We start from the raw sequence: 20,581 nt of genomic DNA, 5'->3' as shown, positions 1-20,581 counted from the left end.
TCTGCAATACTTCCTTCTGTTTTTGCATAGGGGGAGGCCTGGTAGTGCAAGTTAATGAAAATATGCTTGGAGAGAAAGTTTTGGTGCCTTTGCATGCGTTAAGAGTGAAGAGCAATACACTGAAATTGCCAAAACTGCTGCTGAAATACAGTGCCTGCTGTAGAAGGATGCAAAAGGATTGGTCTCTTGGAGGGATCCAGCATGACTGTCTCAGTTCCTGTGCTGTAGGTGTGCTTTGACCATGTCCCTAGTACACTGTTCTCTTGGGAAAAGTTGGTTTGCCATTGTGCCCCCAAATGATTGTGCCACTCGAAGTCCCCAATAATGCCAGAGGCAGTGGGTTTGCCTATGAGGTTGACCGTCAGCTATTACTGACTCAGCTTATGGTGCTGGTTGTCTGCTATCACAAGACTCAGATATTTTAAACATTTGATGGATAGAAACTTACGCACCATAGATGAAAAGCAAAGAATGACCTGGACACATACCATTTCCTATCTGTAATTCTGCTTTTACTATAGTTTGATGATATATATTTTTCAGAGAATATTTTCAACGATACTTAGTAATGTAAGTATTCTCAGTCAGAACCCTGGCAAAGCATTATCAGACTAAAGATAAATGTGTGAGGAATCACTATGTTTGGTTTAATTTATTGTAATAGCTGTGGTTAAAATGTGGATCATACTGTTGTTTTGCATCCGTCTTAATTCCAAGACATGCAATCATGCTAGGTGGATTATATCTGCTTCTTTTCAAATAGATGACAGAATATATTTCTGTGCTGTTTTTTCTCTAAAGAAAAATTGAAAGAGGCAGGAGCTTTCAAGTAACATCACAACATTTTGTTGTCAAACTCTGAGGTAGATATTGCCATCATAGGGACTGTGTATTTACTCTCATATAAAAAAAAAACCAACAAAACCAAAAACCAAACCTGTGGTGAAAGCATATCCTGGAATTAAAAAAAAAAAAAAAAGTAGCAGTATCTCAGTAGATGAACAGTGATTCAATGTAACTAAAAAAAAAATTAATTGAAAGGAACCCTGGAATACTGAGAAGGAAGTACATTGTTGCTTGTTGTGAATGCTGGGGCAGTTTTGCAGGTGATGGTCTATCAAGCAGTTCTCTTCTGGAATGCACTTCCACCGTTCTAGAACAGCAATCAGCATCCTGTCTGCTGTCTGTGCTGCCTTCCCTAAGTTGTGTCTTCCCATCATCATGTATTTTAAATACATGATGCTGCTTTCCTGCAGTTCTGTGGTAAAAGTTGGTATGATACCAGTATAGACGTAGTGAATGTTGAGCAGTGACAGTTTTTGGTTGCCCAGCATTCATTAAAATGTTTCAGCAGGTACCAGCAGGTTGCACTGCCCAGTAGTCAACAGGATCTCGTTTATGAAACAAACACGAATGACCCTTGCAACGACATATATCTGTGGTGAGATAGCACAGCATCTGGAGCCAGAAAAGAAGCAGTGCTAGCAAAATCGCTGAAAGGACTTCGTTTTCATTTGACCAGTTTATACTGCCATTCACCTTTTCTCAACCTCATGCATGACTTTGTCAGATTGGCCAGGCCCACCGCAGACAGCTTTCAAATGTGATCGGTTGCAAGCCAGTCTGTTAGTTACCAAATTCTGCACGGGCATGCCAGGCTATTGGAGTGGCTCCCACTAGTTCCATCCTGAAAAAGCGTGGAAACATGTGTCTCCACAAAAGCAGTAGCCTGCGTTTTCAGGGTTTAAATTATTCCATTCACTGAGATAGTACTTACTGCATAGTGTCTCAATGTAAGCTAGTAATCAGCCAAAATTGGAATCCTTAGACTCTCCGACTTGCAGGATAGGAGTTTGGGTCTAAACAGTCTCTGTAGTTATCCTGAAACATTTGTTCAGACTTTGTCAGATACAGAGATTTATTTTTTACATATAATTAATGGGCTGCTTTGTCACCACACAACAAGGTGTTGGAAGTTTCCTATCTGCACAAAATACATATCTGGTCTGGTGGGTTCATCCTATAAACTGCAGATAATTTTACTGCTGTTCAGAATAGTGAAAATTTGGTGAAAAGCTGTTCTTCCTCCGTATGCCGTGGAATTATTCAAGATGTACTTGTGAATTTTCTGTCTTCCAAATGTGACTCATGTCTGTCATCCTGTAGCTCTAGGAAGATGCATGTTAAATAAATATGTCGACTTTGAATGAAACATTATTGCTGAGTAATTTTCTTTAAAGTCAGTGATATTTTGTAAGGATTAGGCTTTCACTATTCTCTTTCCCTGTGAAGATAATTTCCCATGTCTTACCTTTCTGAGAGAAGATTTCCTTCTGAACAGCATTTAATGTCATATGAACATCATCAAGCTGGTAAGAAAAGGCTAAGGGCAGATATTACTGCTCTCTACAACTACCTGAAAGAAGGTTGTAATGAGACCAATGTTGATCTCTTCTCCCAAGTAACTAAGTGATACAGTGAGTAGAAATGGGCTTAGTTGTGCCAATGGAGATTTAGATTGGATATCAGGGAAAATATCTTTACTGAAAGATTGGTGAGGTGTTGGAACAGGCTGCCCAGGGAGGTGGTGAAGTTGCCATCCCTGGAGGTGATCAAGTAAGCCTGTAGATGTGGTTCTTCAAGATATAGCTTGGTGGGCATGGTAGCTGGGTTACAGTTGGACTCAATGATCTTGAAGGTCTTTTCCAACCTTAATTTTCTATGATTCCATGATTTTCATGTTGGTGGATGTTGCATGATGCTTATAGAGTGATTGTTTGTTCAGAAGACACTGAGCAGAAAGAATGTAAAACACTGTTGAGCTATTCGAAGTAATGGGAATCAAACACTCATCAGAGGGGTGACTAAAAGGCTGTGCTTTGTTAAAAAGGCATTAAGTACCTGCTGCTGCTTTGGGATGTATGATGGCATGGTTAAATCTCAGAGAATCTGAAATCAGGAGGTTTCTCCACAGCATTACTTTTTCTCTGCTGTCTACTCTAAGATTCAAGAAATTATTTTAAATGTTGTGGTGCAGAAGTGTTAAGTGTAAGAGCTGACTCTGTTCTTCATTCTTATTCTCAGCTGCTTACTGTTAAGAATTTCATTTTATGGAAACTGTGAATTTATAGCCAAGGTAGTGCTATATGCTTTTGTCTGTCTTCATGGGAATCAGTCAGTACTAAGTGTACTCAACTGATTCTGAGCATGTGTGCTCTTGCAATAGTGTTCCAAATTCAGTCCTGATATGGGTTTTGTTGCATGATTATCTGCAGATTTTTTTGCCACCAGATGTGTTTCCTGTACCTTACCATACATATATATGAGACCATCATGCAGTTGATGATCTGAATATTTCCAGAATGTTTTACAGTATTTCTGTTTCCCAAAGTGGTCAATAGTTAAGTCTGGCCCTCACAGGCATGGCAAAGGATATCTTGAGAACATTTTATCTGAATTTCTGATGATGTTCATGAGGTAAAGGAGCGGTAGCTGCTGTGCTTGTAATAGAAGAGGGACAAATTCCAGGGCAAGGCATCTTTCAAAATCAAGTGAGCATCATGTGTATGTGTATAATTTAAAAGAAAAAAGGTAAAACTTCAGCCCAGCCTGTCTCTCCAATATATGTGAAGCAAATGAATATGGCCTTGAACATACTTTTTAATTTTTCAGCACTGCATTTTGCCAACTTTAGTTCACTCTGTTGACTGTTCAGTCAGACCGTTTTTAAATTAAAAAGAAACACATGGTTGAATTATTTATTAAACAAAAGGTGCCTCTGTGCATGCTGACTACCTGGGTTTTGAATTTCTTTTACCACTGGAGTTTCAAGAAAGTGCATTGCTAATAAGAGATGGAACAACCCTCCTTCTTTCTCTGTCTCTGATGCTGACAGTAAGCTAACTTGTCTGTCCAGTCACAGAAGAATGCTTGATCTTCATTTGAATGTCTAATTTTGACCTTAGAGTGAAGTTGTTTCTTCAGTTTGGCAGGCTCCGCAGAGACAATATGTGATTAATTTCTGATACAGAAATGTGCTTGCAGATAATTCAGTCCAGATTATCTCCTGATTTTGTAGATGCTCCCGATGAGTTAAAATATGTATTTTCTGGTGGTTTAACTGGAAATAAGTGAAAGAAGGCTTGCAAAATCTTTGTACCATGTTATCATCAGCCTGTATGTCCCTCAAGATTACCAGCTCATTTTAGGGGGGTGTTAAATACTTTGTACAACTACTCTAGTTTTTCTCAGTGCTTGTTACTGCCTCTGTGTTGGTGTTCCAGATTTGTATGCAGCCAGTATCTTCTGAGTGCCTGATCTTTTCTTATCCTCTTCCCCAGAAGGAAACAACTGCTAGCTTCTGACTAGACTGTTTGGACTTTGGTGGATAGTGTCAGGGAAAGCACTGTCAGGCTGGGAAATTAAGAGTGGCCTTCCATCAGGCTGGGAGCTGTGGTCTCCATCGCTTGCTTTAAAGTTAGTGGTCTGTTTTGCATGGTGTTGAAAGAGGAATTAACTCACTGAATCTGAGGGAACATCTGTCTGAGAGGTTGATATTTCTTGACGCTGATGTGGGACTTGATAACTATCCAGGGTTGTAGTGATATAAGAAGTGTGATGTGCTGCAAAAGGCCAGCCATGGCAGCAAAGAGACCTTAGAGGAAGGTTGATGAGACCTGCCAGGACTCTGAAGTGCTCCCAGTCACACCAATATGTGGGAGGGTGGTTGTGAGCCTGTAGCTTTCCTGTGGAAGGAAAGCAGTGAGCAGTAGCAAGTGGCTGGGCACACCCTGGCTTTCATAGCTGCAGATGGAGACCTAAAAGATTGCAGGGCCACAGTCCAACACCAGCACATGTAAAATAAGGCTCAGGATTTAGATAACTCTGTTCCAGCATACTGACGTGCATGGCCACAGTCCAACTCCAACACATGCAAAATTAGTTTCAGGATCATTCCAGCATACTGAAGCCTATGCCTAAACCAGTTATAGCCACAAGCTCAGCTAAATCAGAGGAGAGTGTTCAAAATCGTAGTTCTTCTTTTGTTTTGACCAGGATACTTCAGATGGAAAAAAAAAATAGATTTTTGTAGTAGAAAAGGGAAATTGGATTATTGATATACCAGCTCCATAGGCAGTAGTTCCTATTTTTGTAGCCAATAAATAGCATGTTATAGTTTCAGTGCATTTTAAGGTTATTTTACAAAACATGGATACAGGTTGACCTAGTAATGTACTCTGAAAGATGCATCATTATTATAAAAAAAAAAATAATGAGCCAGTTCATATAATATCATGGGTTTGTGCATTGTGGTCTCAGTATGCCCACGATGCACTGTTCGACCAATGAGGGAAAAAATCCCAACCCTAAACAGTTAAAGGATCCCTCCTCAAGATTTAAAGTGATGAACTTAATACTTTTGTTTAGCAAAACTCATGTAATTAACATGTTTTATTTATAGAGAAAGGATGCTAGTGAAAAAGATTCAGCAGTTCAGAGTTGCTCATAAGTATTTCTTCAAGTACAGCTCATTTTTGTGAAATGGAGAAAGAAGTTGGAAATTATACTGAAGTGGCATGTACCAAAGATGTTAAATGGGAGCAAAACTATTTAGAGAGGTATTTGTTTTAGCTCAAAGCACTCATTTAGTTTGAAGGCAGCGTTGGAAAGTAAAATGTAAGAAAATACAGATACTGGAGAAGTCTGTGCTATCGTAGTCTGTCCAACTGTTGTAACACACACCATGACTTTATTCACTTTTTGGAGACTCTGTCAGCACCTCTGTAATCAGTAGTCTGTAAATGGGATGACTGTCTATAGTTCTTTCTCATTTTGTTGAGTGGGAAGTTAGTGATTTGGGTACTTGTGCAGTTTTTATGTGGCTGGTTCTATTGTTGCCTTATTTCTTACTGGTGTCTACAAAAAGAAGTTCCTGTGCTATTTAAAAGGATTCATGGTTTTCTTCATTAGAATGAATTTTTGCAAAATCTAATGACCTGCTATTGGCATTGATAATTGCCACCCTGTGATAATAGTAGTGAAAAGAGGTTTTCCTAATCAGTAGTATGCAAAAACTTCTCCAATGATGTCTGATGCCCTGAGAGCTACTTATAATGTAGACAGGTCTGTGGTTCTGACTTGAAAAAATTATTTGCTTGGTTTTTGGATTTGTTTAAGCCCAGCGGCTCAGGGGGAAGCTTGTCTAGTGTAGTTATTAAATATTTCCATACAAATACTGAAAATATTTTAAAATATATCAATGGATTTTGAAATTTAAGTACAGTTTGGAGCTAATTTGTGTGTTTTAAAGTCTCATGGACTCTGCCTTGTTGGACATATGGGAAGAACCTAGAGAAAGTATGTTCAATACCACTCCCACCCAGATTCACCACTTTTCTACACTTTACTGACACCATCTTGGATTTTCTTCATAGTGTAGCCTATATACTGTACCAAATGATTCTTTTTGATCCCACATGTAGCTTAGGAACAAGATAGAGGCCATCATGAAATAAACCCTACCTGTTTGGTTCATAGGTATGTGGAGATGCTAACCTGTGGAAGAAACAATAAGTCTAGAAGCAAGAAGGCAGCAATATATTCATTCACAGAAGTCCAGTTAATGGTTATTTTAGTTGATTAGCTAGCAACTTCATTTTCTCCCTCACGAAATTGCCTCCACAGATCCTTACTTCTGGAGCTTAATCAGCAGTAGCAATCCATCCCAGGAGTGGGAGATCAGGAGTACTTAATTAAAGAGGGACTGTAAGGCAGCTCTCCCAAATTGGATATCTGATCTAGCTTTGGCATCAGGAGAGCAATGCTAGGTAAAAGTGTTTATCAAGCTCCATGTAGCCACTCTGCAAATCTCAGAGATGGGAATATGATACAGACAGCCTGTAGAAGCTGCTATAACCTGAATAGTGTGGGCTTTAAGGCCATCTGGTACCTGAACACCTGCCTGCAAATAACACATACAAATCCAAAAGATGGTCCAGTTGGATAGCTTCTCTATTTAGAGTCCCCACTGGAATTTTCTCCAAGAGCAGTAAACAATCTGTATGAAGTGTGGAAAGATCTTGTCCTCTCTGGTCAGTAATCAAGTGCCCATTTCAAATCTGTATGACAGGATCAGAGCTAACACAGGTGAGTCAGGGGCTTAGGCAAGAAAGCTAGTGAGACAGGCTTACAGGAGAATCACAAACTGCTGTTGGCATGAACCATTTGAAGAAGCAGAGAATATTCTAAGCTTGTTTTAAGAAAAGGAGGGAAAAATTATGGAAAGTATGATGTATGGAAGGTTTGGGTACTAACACTCCAATGAGAAAATAAATGAACATCAGAGTAAATTTTGAGGATAGATGACAAAGGTCATTGGTGAAATACCAGGGAAAGATCCATGAGTCCATACTGAAGTCCAGCATTGCTCATCAAAAAAGAATAAATATCTTCTTAACTTGTAGAGACGCATATTCTGGACAGAGAAGTACAATCAGGTGTTCTGGCAGCTCAGATATGCACTTCTGAGCTCATGACTGTTAGCAACTAGTGCTGCATTCAAGATTTCACACAGACCCATTGTTCTGATAAATGAAGAAGTACATCCTCTTCCAACCCATCCACTTTTCCTGTGGAATGTTTGTACAGGTCTAGTGGAATTTCATAAACCTCATCTGGCAAAATCAGTGCTTTGGGATCTAAAGTGCTTTGATCTATGCAGGCAAATTAAGGAAGTGAGTTTTCAAATCCATGATTTTGAAGTAAAAGAACTGAAAAAACAGTGAAGGTGTTGGGTGGTAGAAGAGTCTTATATGTGAAAAGCTTAGGAAAGAAAATAACATAATTTAAAACAAACCAGCAGAAAGAGGGGGAATGATGTAGTCATTTGTGGTCAATTGCTACAAGCTCAGCCCTCATTAGGTAGCTGGAGGTTCCAGGATCTAGTGGTGATGCCATAACAATGAAGACCATTTAAACAAAGACAAAGCACTCTTATGGCCATGCTTTGTGTATTTCTCTTATTTGTTGAGTTTGTTGAAGGACTGTGCACAGGTCTGACTGCATAAATTGTAACTTAACACCTTTTAATTGTACCATTTGTGCATGTGTGGATGAATGGCCTTAAATAAAATAAGCACTGGAAGAGGATGAAGGAGTTTGATATGCCTGCATGTGCATAACTATAAAAAAAATTCTTCAGCCTTCTTTTCAGTTTCATTTTGATTCAATTTTATCAAAAGTAATATTTCAATAGTATGCTAAGATCCTGATTCAAATCTAAATGTTGAAGTTTCAGTGAATTCAGTAGGCCTGGAGAGGTATACAGTAGTGAGATTAAAGTTTTAAGCTTACTTTCTTCTCATGCTGAGCTAAGAATATGTGTGATGGTTGGCAGGTTAATGATATTTAACTGTAATCTTCTTGGGGCATGGACTGCATTCTGTTGATTTTGTATGGCTGAGCGCAAGTATTGCTGATTAATAAAACAATAAATGCAGAAAATGAACTATTTTGTGTTTTATTAATGATTTGCATTTCATATAGTATTTCATTTTAAACAAGTATAAAATCCTGCCTTCAAATGGTAAGATGTAATTGCTGATCATGTATCTCTTTGTTCCAGACACTTTTATAAAAGTGTATGTATTATGTATGATGTGACCTTCAAATGTCATGAATGCGTTGTGCAATAAACTGTCAATATTTGTGGCTATAAGGTACTAGATGACTTTTACAATAATTGGAACAGCTTTATTAAAAGCTTGGATCACTCAGCTGGTTAAAGAGAAAGACACAGGCCAATGTTCATCTGGGAGTTTCCTTCTGCCAACTGATAAATGAAAGATAGTGTAAGGTGCTTAAGATGTCTTCCTTCTTTTAAAAAAAAAAAAACAGTTAAAATTGTCTAACATGCAAAAAATAGTCTCAAAAAACCCCTCTTTTTTCCCCACTATGCTTAGTTTTCAGTCTAAACTGAGCTCTGTAAGTTAATGGCAAGTAACAAAGCCTATTTTTAAAGTACTACATCTACTTTTCTGTGTCTTTTGGTCATAGTTCTTCAAACACATCAGGCAGCTAAAATGATGTACTCAGAAACTGTGTTTGTTTTAGAGGCTTAGAACAATTTAAAAAGTAAGACTGCTAAACTCCCAAACAAAATCTCTGTTAAGAATTTGATTTTTAAAAAGAGGATAATTTTGTGATAAAGAGGATAAAAAGGAGGATTATTTTGTGATAAACAAAAACTTAGTTTTGGTTAAGTGTCTATCAATGTCTCCCTGTGCAGCACATCCAGCTTCTTGTGTGCTTCTCAGAATGGAGAGCACTGGGAGATAGCCAACACTGGTGTGCATGCAGTGTTTTGCCCCCATGGGGTATGAAACCCACCACTCTTGAAATGTGCCATGGGTACAGGCTTAAGGTGTGTGTGCTGCCCCCAAGTCTGCCAGTTACTAAGGAACTGCTTAGAATACTTTGACTCCCTTTCTCTGTTTGAAGTACTGCCTAGATAGCTCCCCTGTAGTCCATTATTGGCTGTGACTGCCATTTACCCCCTTCTAAATGTTGCAAGTCTTATTTCATATATGCATTTTCCTTCATTTTAATTTAAATTGTATTTTGCATTTAAGACTGCCAATACACTAATCAGTAGCAGAGGCAGAGCAGTTTGTGCCTTTTGTTTGCCTGTGTGGTTCAGAGCTAAGTGGGAAGTCTGATGTCAGAAGCAGTATCTTTTTTTTTTTTTTTTACCAGTGAAACCTTTGGTATAATCTCTATTTCTAACAATACAAACAGTGTGAATGCTGCTTTCTCACTAGTAGGCCTCCTTTCCAATTCTCTTCTAAAATAGCTCTCTGTTTAAACAAATTCTCTGCCAATCCATATTAATGTCTAACAGTTTAAGATTCCCATATAAGGCCATTATAAAACCTAAATCCTTGATGAAACAATAGAGACAGCAAGTTGTTCCTAACCTAAGACATTAGTAACTCTGGAGGCCTAAAATATAGCTGTAATATTTAGTAATATTAGATTCTCATTTTAAGCCATAAACTTCACTAGAAAAAAGTATAGTGACATCTGCTAATAGGATACTAATTTCAAATCTGGGCCAGATTCTGTTCTCATTTACATCAAAACATACTAATTGAGCTACTTCAGGTAGCTAGAAAAATATGGTTAATTATATCCCTAATTATATTCCTATTTTCCACTATTTTCAATATTATTAAAGCTTTCCCAAAGGAATAGGCAAAAAAGGTAAAGCATGTTTTCCTAGAAACTGCATATCCTATACTGCTTCCCAGGGAATGAGGTGGTCAAGTCCAGTCATACTTGCATAAAGGTGGCAGTAGTGACAGAATTAACACACTGAGCATCTTCTAACTCCCTTCATGACATAAGACTCAGGATATAATTTTTCCTGCCTGTCTAATCTGCCTGGTTTACAATCATCAAAAAGTAACCATGGTCATTACCACTTCTCATTGCACCATATTTCATTAACTTTACAGGCAGTTCTAAAGAGCTACAAATGTTTGGAATTCCAGGAATACATGGAAGCCTGGGATTACATGCTGCTTTAAAAGCTTCTGGCCACATTTTCAAAGGGCTTTTTAGTAATGTCTGAAAAATGTACAAGAGCAAACAAATACTTGTAGGTGTGATTACCTATTTTGTGAGTTGATTACCTTTTCCATGTGATTGCCTGGTTTTGGCTAATTTGGCAATCCTTGTGTTGACAAATTCCAACTGAATTCATTGATAATTTAGTCTGTGTGAGGGCTGCAACTTAGCTGCTTTGAACATGAAATTCTTTGTGAATCTCTGCACTTTCACACACACACAGTAAGTAAATACTGCGGTAAAATTTATGGTACCTGTATATAGAGTCACCTTTGAACATTTGGCTGCTGACATGACTGAGGACAGTGCTGCTGCCTAACCACCTGAAAGAAGGTCCTGTTTACAAAAGCACTCAATCCTTTTCTAATCATGTTTATACTCATGCCGGAAAGGTAGACCAATCGTACAGAACATATCTGGAAATTTCAAATAATTCTTTATTTTTTTCCTCTTCATGCCTAGACAGCTTCTGTGTTGAGTACACATCCACTATCCACCTAAGTCTTTTGTCTTTTCTAGAAATACCTAGTGAAGTTGGCATTGTGCCTCTGTAGCATCTCTGTCTGTGTGCTGAGAGCACTGCCAGCTGTGGCACTGGCTCGTTTTGGGGTAGATAATTTCTGATACCTAGTAACATTTCTGCTGTGAAAAAGGGTTCACTGTGTTTCTCACTTTCTTTTAACCTGCTACTGAAAAAGTCCTCCTCGCTCAAAATTGTTCACGGGGATTATCTGTTTTTTTGGAAATTTCCTTTCCAGGTACTGCAGGGATGTGAAGGCAGCCTGCAGCATGGGGTCACCCCTATGCTAGGTGAGGAGTGGTGGCTTTTTGTTTCTCTTCTCTTAGGAGAAGCGGGCATCTGTCTGCAGAAGGGCTAGTTCTTCAAATACTGCTCTTCTGTATTGGTTAATTTTCATTTCAGATTTGCTTGCATTCTGGCCAAGCTGGCTCTTTGGCTATATGGCTAATTGCCACCTTTGGACATGAATGTTCAAGCAAACTTTCAGTCCTTGCATTTGTCTGATGAGAACATGTGCACAGTTATAAAGTGTTGTTGAGGCAGACGGGTCTGGGTCATACCACCCCAGAAGCTTGTTTCATGGCTGAATTCCTGTGCCACAGAGTAGTATTTGCTGGTCAAGCAGGTACAGCCTACATAGAAGCTGGAGGTCTCACAGCTGTTGTCTTCTCCTTATACTGACAGTAGGAATGGTTCCATATATGGTTTCAAATTTTTCACTTCTGCCCATAACTTCTGCTGTGAAAAGATGCTTTCAAAGTGAAAGGAAAGCTCAGGAAAAGTAAGTTTGAGACAAGGCTCAGAAGCCTTATATCTATCATGTACATCTATACGATATTTTATACTCTGTTCAGTTATTTCCTGCACTCAAATTGGGAAAGGTAGGGATGGGCAGGAAGACATTCAGGACGTGGACTTGCCAATAATGGAAGCAGACAGCAAAAAAAGCAGTCTAATCTCATGTGCATCAAGGGCATGTCATGTAGACCACATAACTCAGTAAACCGCAATGGCTGGGAGATAAGTAACTGTTTTCTTTCCTTCCTGATCTTTTATCCTTGGAATTGAGCAGCCCAAAAACCATAGCTCAAAACCAAAGTAAATCATAAATTAAATTACTTTGCTGGGGCTTATACTACTTCTGCAGGTCTGTAAAACATTACTACAGTTTTGCACAATTTAACAGAACTGAGAGTTTCTGCTTAGGAAGGGGGTCTCAGAAGCAGGATAAAGGGAACATCAGAAGTGTAGAACACAGGATTATTGGTAGAGCTGAAGACTTTTTTTCATCGCCTGCTTACACTATTGGTGATGTAGTCTGCTTCTTAACTTTTCCTTGCTGGTCTCTTCTTCTTTTTCTGTGTCATTTTCCCCTTGCCTCCGCTTACCTTTCCATAGGTTGCTTTGGGACACTCAGTATATAAAAACACCCACGACCTGTAGTAGTAGAGTCAGTGAGACTTAACTGCATTTTAAAGTTATCACATTTTAAACTTAAGTGCCTCAACAAATAGGTACGATTTGGCAAAACGAGGCCCTACTAAGAAGTTGTGGTGGCAGCTGATGGGGGCAGTCGGCAGCCTTGAACATATCTTTTCATTCTTTGAAATAAAAGAACTTAGATGTAAAGCTGCTCATTCAGGTAGCGATGGCCTCCAGTGCTTCGGTGGGCTTTGTAGGCAGAGGAATTCAAAAGAAAACCCCTCAGCCCAGCTTTAAAGTCTTAAGAATGCTTTCACTGTGGGAAGAAAAATTCTTCAAGGTAAGGCCCCTGTTGGAGTAAAGCCTTTGGAGCTATCTACTGTATGTCTACTTAAATCTAAAAGAAAACTTCAGACCACCCACATCTTTCTTTGCTTCATTGTTGTTTCCAGTTTGCTTTTTCAGAGGGATTAGTGCTAGAGTAAACTCCATCGTCTCGCTGCCTTGAAAAAATTCAATTTTGTGTAAAGTGAAAATTAGACTCTTAAATCTGCAAAGCGAGCTGTTTATCTTACAAATTTATTCTTTTTTATTGGGCCACACATATTCTAGATAGAAAGATAAAAGGCAAATGGATAACAGGCCATCATTTAGAGTGACATACAGCAAAACATAACTAGTAGACTTATTCAGTAAATTCCTCCTGAGTGGCTTGTTAGCTTTATCTATATATTTATCTATAATGCTCATATAGTATTTATTGAAAACTAAAATAAAACCCTGCCATTTATCATCGTGTATTTTGTGTTTTACACTTCACAAAAATCTTTTTGCACTCAGGAATTCATTTTTTCCTGCAGCAGCTTAAGACATGATTATATACAACTTCTGAGGAGTAGAAAGGGGGAAAATCTAAACTCTTTAGAGAGACTAGAATGCTAGACTAGCACCTATCTATGCTTTCCTGGACTCCTAAAGACAAAATAAACTCTTGCAGTATGTCACTTTGCATACTTGTGAATAATTCAAAATGACAGTTACTAGCTTTCTAGCTTATATATTGTGCTTTAACTCTGCAGTCTAAGAACAATCAGATGTTAAACAAGAATGTGATGTGAAAACTTATCAGATTTTGCCTTTTGAAAACTAGAAATACCTTGGTTACACACATGACTAAGAAAAGCATTTTTATTTTTTTAATTGCTCTGTCATCCCCTCTTTTAAGCAAAGTAGTTCAGAGGGACCATTCTATAATAAATAATGAAATGCCTGTTGGTGTCACCTTTACCAGAAATGTGGTATTTGGGTTTCTGCTGCTGTGTGAATAGTTTTTGCTAGAACCAAATGTTTAAATCTTTCTTCTGTCCTATCACTTCCATTTAAAAGGCAATGTTGTGTAAACTGCGCTATGCTCCCTGACAGCTTTGGTTACATCTCAAATGGGTAAAGACAGAACATTTTTAGTCAGTAGTTTATGGTTGAAATAATCAAGACTCTGCACGCGGATTTTAACTACGTGCTCCCCATCTCTAAAACCCAGACATCTCAGCTTTAGCATAGGGGTGATGATATGTCTGTGTGCACTGCACCTCTGTGGTGTACCAGCAGTGAAAATCCAGTTCAGAATGTCAACAATTGCCATGGTACTTTTGAATTGATACATATCATGTGATATTACGTTACCCTGCAAGTGCAAGATGACAGATGAGTCTTGTGTAGTTTGAAGAATGACTTTTTAAAATGTCCTACATTTTTGCAAATTTCATGTCAGTCTTTTGTGAGTTATTTTGTTCATAGCCGGCATGGATAATAGCAGCTTATTCGAGGTGGCTGAGAATGGCTGTTTCTTTATATCAGGAAACAGAAGAGATGTCCTGGAATCTAACCCTTTGTATTATATTGCAAAGAGTAAGTGTGGCTGTGAACACTGGAGGAGAAACCTCAGGAGCTGTGGGTGAGAGGGAGAAGGAATTCCTCCTCTTCTGAGCAATTTCATTGCCTTTCCCATGATACTAGGTCACTCACTAGGTTGTGTATTGTAACTCCAGTGCAGAAGTGAGTTGATTAGCTTTGTGTGTGGACATTGCCACTGCTGCTGGACCCTTCCATCACTGCAGTTCTGTTGCTTTAGGAGGTTTTTATATACTAATGCAAACTTTTTCCCTCTAAAAGCATAGAGATTTGCACAATACTTACAAATTAAGTAGATTCAACGAAAGATCAATCTAAAACTTTTTTGGGAAAAATTAATAGGAGCTAAGCAAAAGAAGAAATCAAACCAGCTGCTGACACAGCTGTTTCTTTTCTTGCATAATTCAGTTCAATATAAAGGTACCATATGCTGCTTAAAATGATGATAGGAAAGATGAAATAATTTAAGACAATAACAAGAAAATACATGAATTGTCAGCATTCTGTCAGATTTAAAGAATGAAATAGACAGGTGTAGTATTGACATGTTTAACTTTGTGTTGTGTTAGCAGTTTTAGTGAGAACAACTTCTGACATGTGCTGAAGTGATGTGAGAACATTTCTGTGTTGCAGACATTGGAGAAGAAGCTGGGAGATCTGTAGGAGTCCAGCAGCCAGCTTTACTGAGAGACAGGAGCCTTGGTTCTGCCATGAAAGACTGCCCATATTGTGGAAAAACTTTCAGAACATCACATCACTTAAAGGTCCACTTGAGAATACATACAGGTGAGAAGAACAAGTGAGTGGAGCACTGTCGACACATGCGATATGTGTGTGTGGGTTAACGTAATATGTGGCTAGGAGCTTTAATTCCCAGTGTAGATTTGGACTCATTAGTTGGAGAAAGTCTTTTGAGAAAGATATATGACAGTCTTAAATAAAAGCACAAGGAATGTGTTGTTGGATAAAACCCACTTTAATAGAATCATCTTTTCCCAGTTGAGGTTATTTCTGTCTCCTCCTCTGCTTCATCACTGTTTCCTTCAATTACCCTTGTCCTTCAGTAGGCATAAGCCTATTGGTTTCAGACTTAGTTATACTAACTGCTTCAAAGGCCTTCCTTTGCATCTGCTTAGGGAGACTGTATGTTTTTCTCAGAGTTACTATTTTTGTTCCGTTTTACATGCTCATTTTTAACCTCTCACTGTTCATATGAATACAACAGCTTCATGGATCTGCTTTTTATTTTTCCTTTTTTTTTTTTTCACTAGAACTCACCCAGCTTAGAACTTGTAAGTAGTAAAACTTAACATATTTAACATGGTTAAACTGACTGCATTATATTTTAGTAACAATCACAGCATTTATACCCTACAATGACTTAACTTCTGGTCTGGATTTTCACTTTTTTCTGCTATGTGGACTGCTCTCAATATGAGTGAACTAGAGCCGTTCCACTTAAATTATGATACCTTGTTTGCCTTAAAGTACACAAATGCATGGTAAGGTTCATATAGAGACACAATATTTGTTAAGAAGACTTTCTATATGCATGCTTAAAGTCTGACATACAGCAATGATATCCTCAGGTCCTGTTGACATCACTAGGTATTCTGTATATGGCCAATAAGATACTGTAGCAGGCTTTGGCAAAGTATGCAAAACTGAAGATTTAGGATACTTCTCTCTGCAAACAGACATAGTGGTCATTGAAATTGTGGAGTCATTTTCTTTTTAAACCATTTAAAATGAATCTCAGGATGAAGAAATACTTTCCAGTTGTACCTCCTATTTGAAAAACTTAAATTTTATTTCACTGAAGTACCAGATAAGCAGTATTCTTCTCCGTCCCAAATTCAGCATTCCTGTCTCTCCTACGTGCTTGCACAGATACAATACTTAATGTTAGGTTTGCAAATGTGGGGCCCAATTTTGAAAAACTGAATATGAGGGCCAAAAAACACTTCAAGAAAAAAATGTCATTGTTGTGATGAGAATCAATGTTTGTTCATTCTATTTTTGTTATTATTTCTTTGACTTGTGCAGTACAAGTATACGACACTGATTTAATCTGAATTTTAAAATTTGGCGCTCTAATGTAGTTTTGTCTGATTGGATTGCAAACCATTTAGGGCAGGCATAAACTTTTCCGTGTGCTAGAGTTTGTGAAAGTAAAGACCCTATTACTATCCTCTCTAATGTAAAAATAAATAAATGGTGGCTATTTTATTAGAAAATAATCTCATAACTCTAAGGTTTAAACAGTTTGACATTTTTACTATTGGAGAGACAAAGAAAAATTATTTTTAAATAACCTGAGGATGCCTATCTCTTCCTTTGCTTTATTATATAGTGGCCATTTTGTTCTTGTTTTAAAGATGGCAGTGATTACACATCGGTATTTCTGGCTTAGAACTAATGGAAAGTAAATTAATTACAATAGACATATTCCATAAAACATGCATATTAAAACTGACTAAACAAAGTTAAAACAAGAAAAAATGAGCCATGTAGAAAATAACAAAGCAAAAAAAAAAAAAAAAAGAGAAGAAAATATCATACAGACATTTGCAATATATTAAAAAAATCAGTATAATTTTAAAATAGATGAAGATCAGTTTTCATTAGGTTAAGAACAAAGTATTTGTAAATAATGACAAGAGTATGTTTAACTGGAACAATGTTTTACATATTGGAAATAATCCTAATAAATATTATAGAAATATAAATTGGTAGATTACTGGAGTTATTAAATAAAAATTAAATTCCTTTACTGTAAATGGAAATGATTTAATAGCTACCAATTAATAAACAAATATTGGTTAGCTCACACTTTTCAGGGACAGTTTCCTGCCTTTTATGTCACACTCTGTCTTTATTATATGCCTGGATCATATAACTGACTGATAAAAAACACTTTACTGTGTTTCTCCACTACATTAACTCAATTACTGTTCTTGTTCTCACAGCACCTGTTTGTTAGAGATGAGCTCAAGCAGTTCAGCAGAAGTCAGGTTTCTTCGAACATCTGTGTGTTTGGAGGCACACGAGTAGGTTGATTTGGTACGCGTGCCAAGACAAGACCCAAAGTCTGATCCAGCCAGGAGGTGCTGCTGTGGCAGTTGGCCCAAAAAAGCTAGAGAAGCTGTTAAATCCTCAACAAGAGGAGGAAGCTGTGCTCTGTTTTAAAAGAATTAGCTGGTGGCTTGGGTTGCTTCTTGTTTCTGTTGGATATTTCATTGTCACAACCTTCTTCACAGTGAGTCTCAGTTTCCGTGCAGTTTGCTATCATAAGCTTCTGAAGGGACATTAAAAAATCAGGGTTTTATTTAGCATGCTTAGAGGAGTCCCAACACCCGATTGCAGAGGAGTTTTGTTCTTATCTAATTCAATGATATTCAGCCAGGAAGAGTTTTATGGGGAAGACAGTAAGATACGATTTCTGATTGTTCTCATGTGATAAGAAGAAAGGGGCATAATTATGTGAAAGCAATTTCTCCTCTTTTTTGCTCTATAAAACACTTGAAGGATGAGACAGTTCCTTAGTACAATCCTGAGAGAAGAGAGGAACGACTCAGAGCATGAAATAATTCGGAGACTCGGCACTTAGAGAGGACAAACAGAACTCCTGTAGCCCTCCCAGATGACTTCTTTATGCTGACCAGTGAATAAAGATGGGCTGTATGGTCCTGCTTCTTCAACTTACAAACTCACTATGTGAAGAGATGCAGAAACAAGGACAAAGCATTTGTATGCACCAGTAGGGCATAGTAGACATTTTGGTTGACTAGCCACTTTGTGATTCAGCTTTCTGGTTATAAAATACTATATAATAGAGCTGAGAAGATTATACTAGAGAAGGCTTAAAGATGCTCAGACTTTGTGAAAAAGATCACCGTTAAAGTGTCTCAGATCCATAATGTGCCATATACAGATGTTTCCAGAGTTTCCATTTCTCCCCTCTGGGAGCAGAAATTTAAGATTCCTTCATTCAGGCAGTTGAGCATCTTCTTTATGTTCTTGAGCACTCTCAGTTCCCACTGAAATCAAATAAATGGGTGTGGGTTTTACTTTACAACCCTAGGCTTTTGGACTGCACAGAAACAATTAAGTGTGAAAAATTGTGTGAAAAATTGAAATTTCTTATGCCCTTCCTTTGACAAGTGACACATTATGTAGGGACTGGTTTCAGATTAGCTCTAGCACCTCTGAATGCGTTAGCATTCAGAAGCTACTGCAGATTTAGACCAGTTTGGGTGTGTATTGTCATTAGGTGTTCAGGTGTATTCCCAGTATGGCTGGCTCAGTTAAAACCCTTGAGTGATGAAGCAAGTTCAATGTGCATGAGCAAAGTAGAATCCTGAAGAAGGTTTGGGCTGTGCTAAACAGAAGAAGACTAAGTAAGAGGGGGGCAGGAAGAAAAAACTTGGCAGGGCTGTGTTCATTGACTGAGGATACGTTAGGATGTGTCTGACACACACCTTTCACGTGTCAGCCGTGTTACGTGCAGTTACAGTGTTACAGCATTTTCCCTTGGAAATGTGACTGGCCAATTTAAAAAGTTGCTTAGATGAGCTGATGAAATACAGTAAAAATGGTGCTGTTTTAAATGAATTCAATTCACATTTCCTTCCTAAAAAAAGACTGCCTGTTGCCATTCTCTGAAAGCGCTTGTAGTGGGATGAGCAATATGAATAATTAAGGAAAATGGGTATGTGTGCTCCAAGAGGAGACAATTTTGGTATAGAACATCCTTTATTCTTACATTTCATAGATGAACTAAAAGGACTTTTCATTTCTCTGGATTTCTCCAGATTTCCCATCCTTAACATAGTGCAGCATGCTTTTTCTCCTGTCTTAATGACATCCCAAACTTTTGTTGAAAATAATTGATTGAATTTAAATTTCCTTAAAAGTTTAAGAGGTAATGTTACAGTATAAATTTCCTACCAAACACTAAGTAGGGAAATATCCATTAGTGAAATTAACTACAGTTTCTAGGTAGCTAACAATGTGCGGTATACAGTAGGGCATGGCTAATGAACACTGCAGTGGGTGATATTTCATTATACAAATTAATGCTCACATTTTAATGGGAAAGTCACATAATGAATCTCAGCTTCAGTGACAGCAATTAGAGACACAGATTGTCCCCTTCTGGACAAGGCACTGTTTAGCAATAAGCAGCTGTGTAAAAAGTCTTCAGGTTTACAACATATATATATGCTTTGGGGGAATTAGTGTACAGTTTATATTAATGTACTGAATCTTCCCTGCAAAGTAACAACCATATTTATCTCCCTGCATTTTAACTAAGTAAAGATATGTAAAAAGACTAAATAAATATTACAGATGAGATATAGAGGAAAATATTCAATTATAAAACTTTATAAAAATTAAAATATTTTATTATAATGCCTAGTGCACAATTGATAAAATCTTTAATAAACTGAGTCAAAAGCATCAAAACTCTGCCTTTTTACAGGATAGGGATAGTTTCATCTTATATAATAGAGAAAAATCACTAGTAAAGGAAAGTAGTAAAGAGAAGTTAACTAGTATTTCTGAGAAACAGATTAATTGTGTGGTGAAACATGTGCAGGATCCAAAAATAATCCTACAGAACCTTTGATATTCCATTTGGTTTAAAAAGTGTGAAGTGAATGATTAGAATGATAAAAGAAATTACCATGTAAGAATAGGCATAATAATGAACTAATTAAACCATACAGCAATTCATTTCTAAAATATCTACTGCACAATGGATAAAATAGGTTATCAATAACTGTTTCAATGGTAAAATAAAAAGTGCTGTAAAATGTTTTCAATATTTTATTTAAGCACTATTCTCTGAAATTATAAGATGTTTGATTTCATTTGCTTTGCATGAAAGAAAACTATAGGTTGTTTAGAAATGTATAGGGTCAAATTGCAGCTCATATTGTCCCTGAGTGACTGTCAAAACCCCACTGCTGGCTGCCACAGCATTTAGTATTGGGGTTCTTGTACTCGTGCATAGCCCCCACTGTACTGAGGAGCAGAGGGGCTTACTCCTCAAACAAACTCCTTAACAAATCTTATTTAAAAAGGAGAGGGGGCATT

At 37.6% G+C, this 20,581-nt stretch overlaps 1 protein-coding gene across 1 annotated transcript in view; it reads left to right on the top strand.

Annotated features, from left to right (window-relative positions):
- The window catches only part of ZNF536 (zinc finger protein 536), a 186,690-nt gene that overhangs the window by 37,996 nt on the left and 128,113 nt on the right, over positions 1–20,581 (top strand). Inside the window, exon 2 of the mRNA XM_054389833.1 lies at positions 15,113–15,265. Coding sequence (XP_054245808.1) covers positions 15,113–15,265 — 153 coding nt within the window. The remainder of the gene's footprint in view (positions 1–15,112; positions 15,266–20,581) is intronic.

The sequence above is a fragment of the Indicator indicator genome, chromosome 19 (assembly GCF_027791375.1).
Source record: "Indicator indicator isolate 239-I01 chromosome 19, UM_Iind_1.1, whole genome shotgun sequence".
NCBI classification, from domain to species: Eukaryota; Metazoa; Chordata; class Aves; order Piciformes; family Indicatoridae; genus Indicator; species Indicator indicator.
This window is presented reverse-complemented; position numbering and strand designations above follow the sequence as displayed.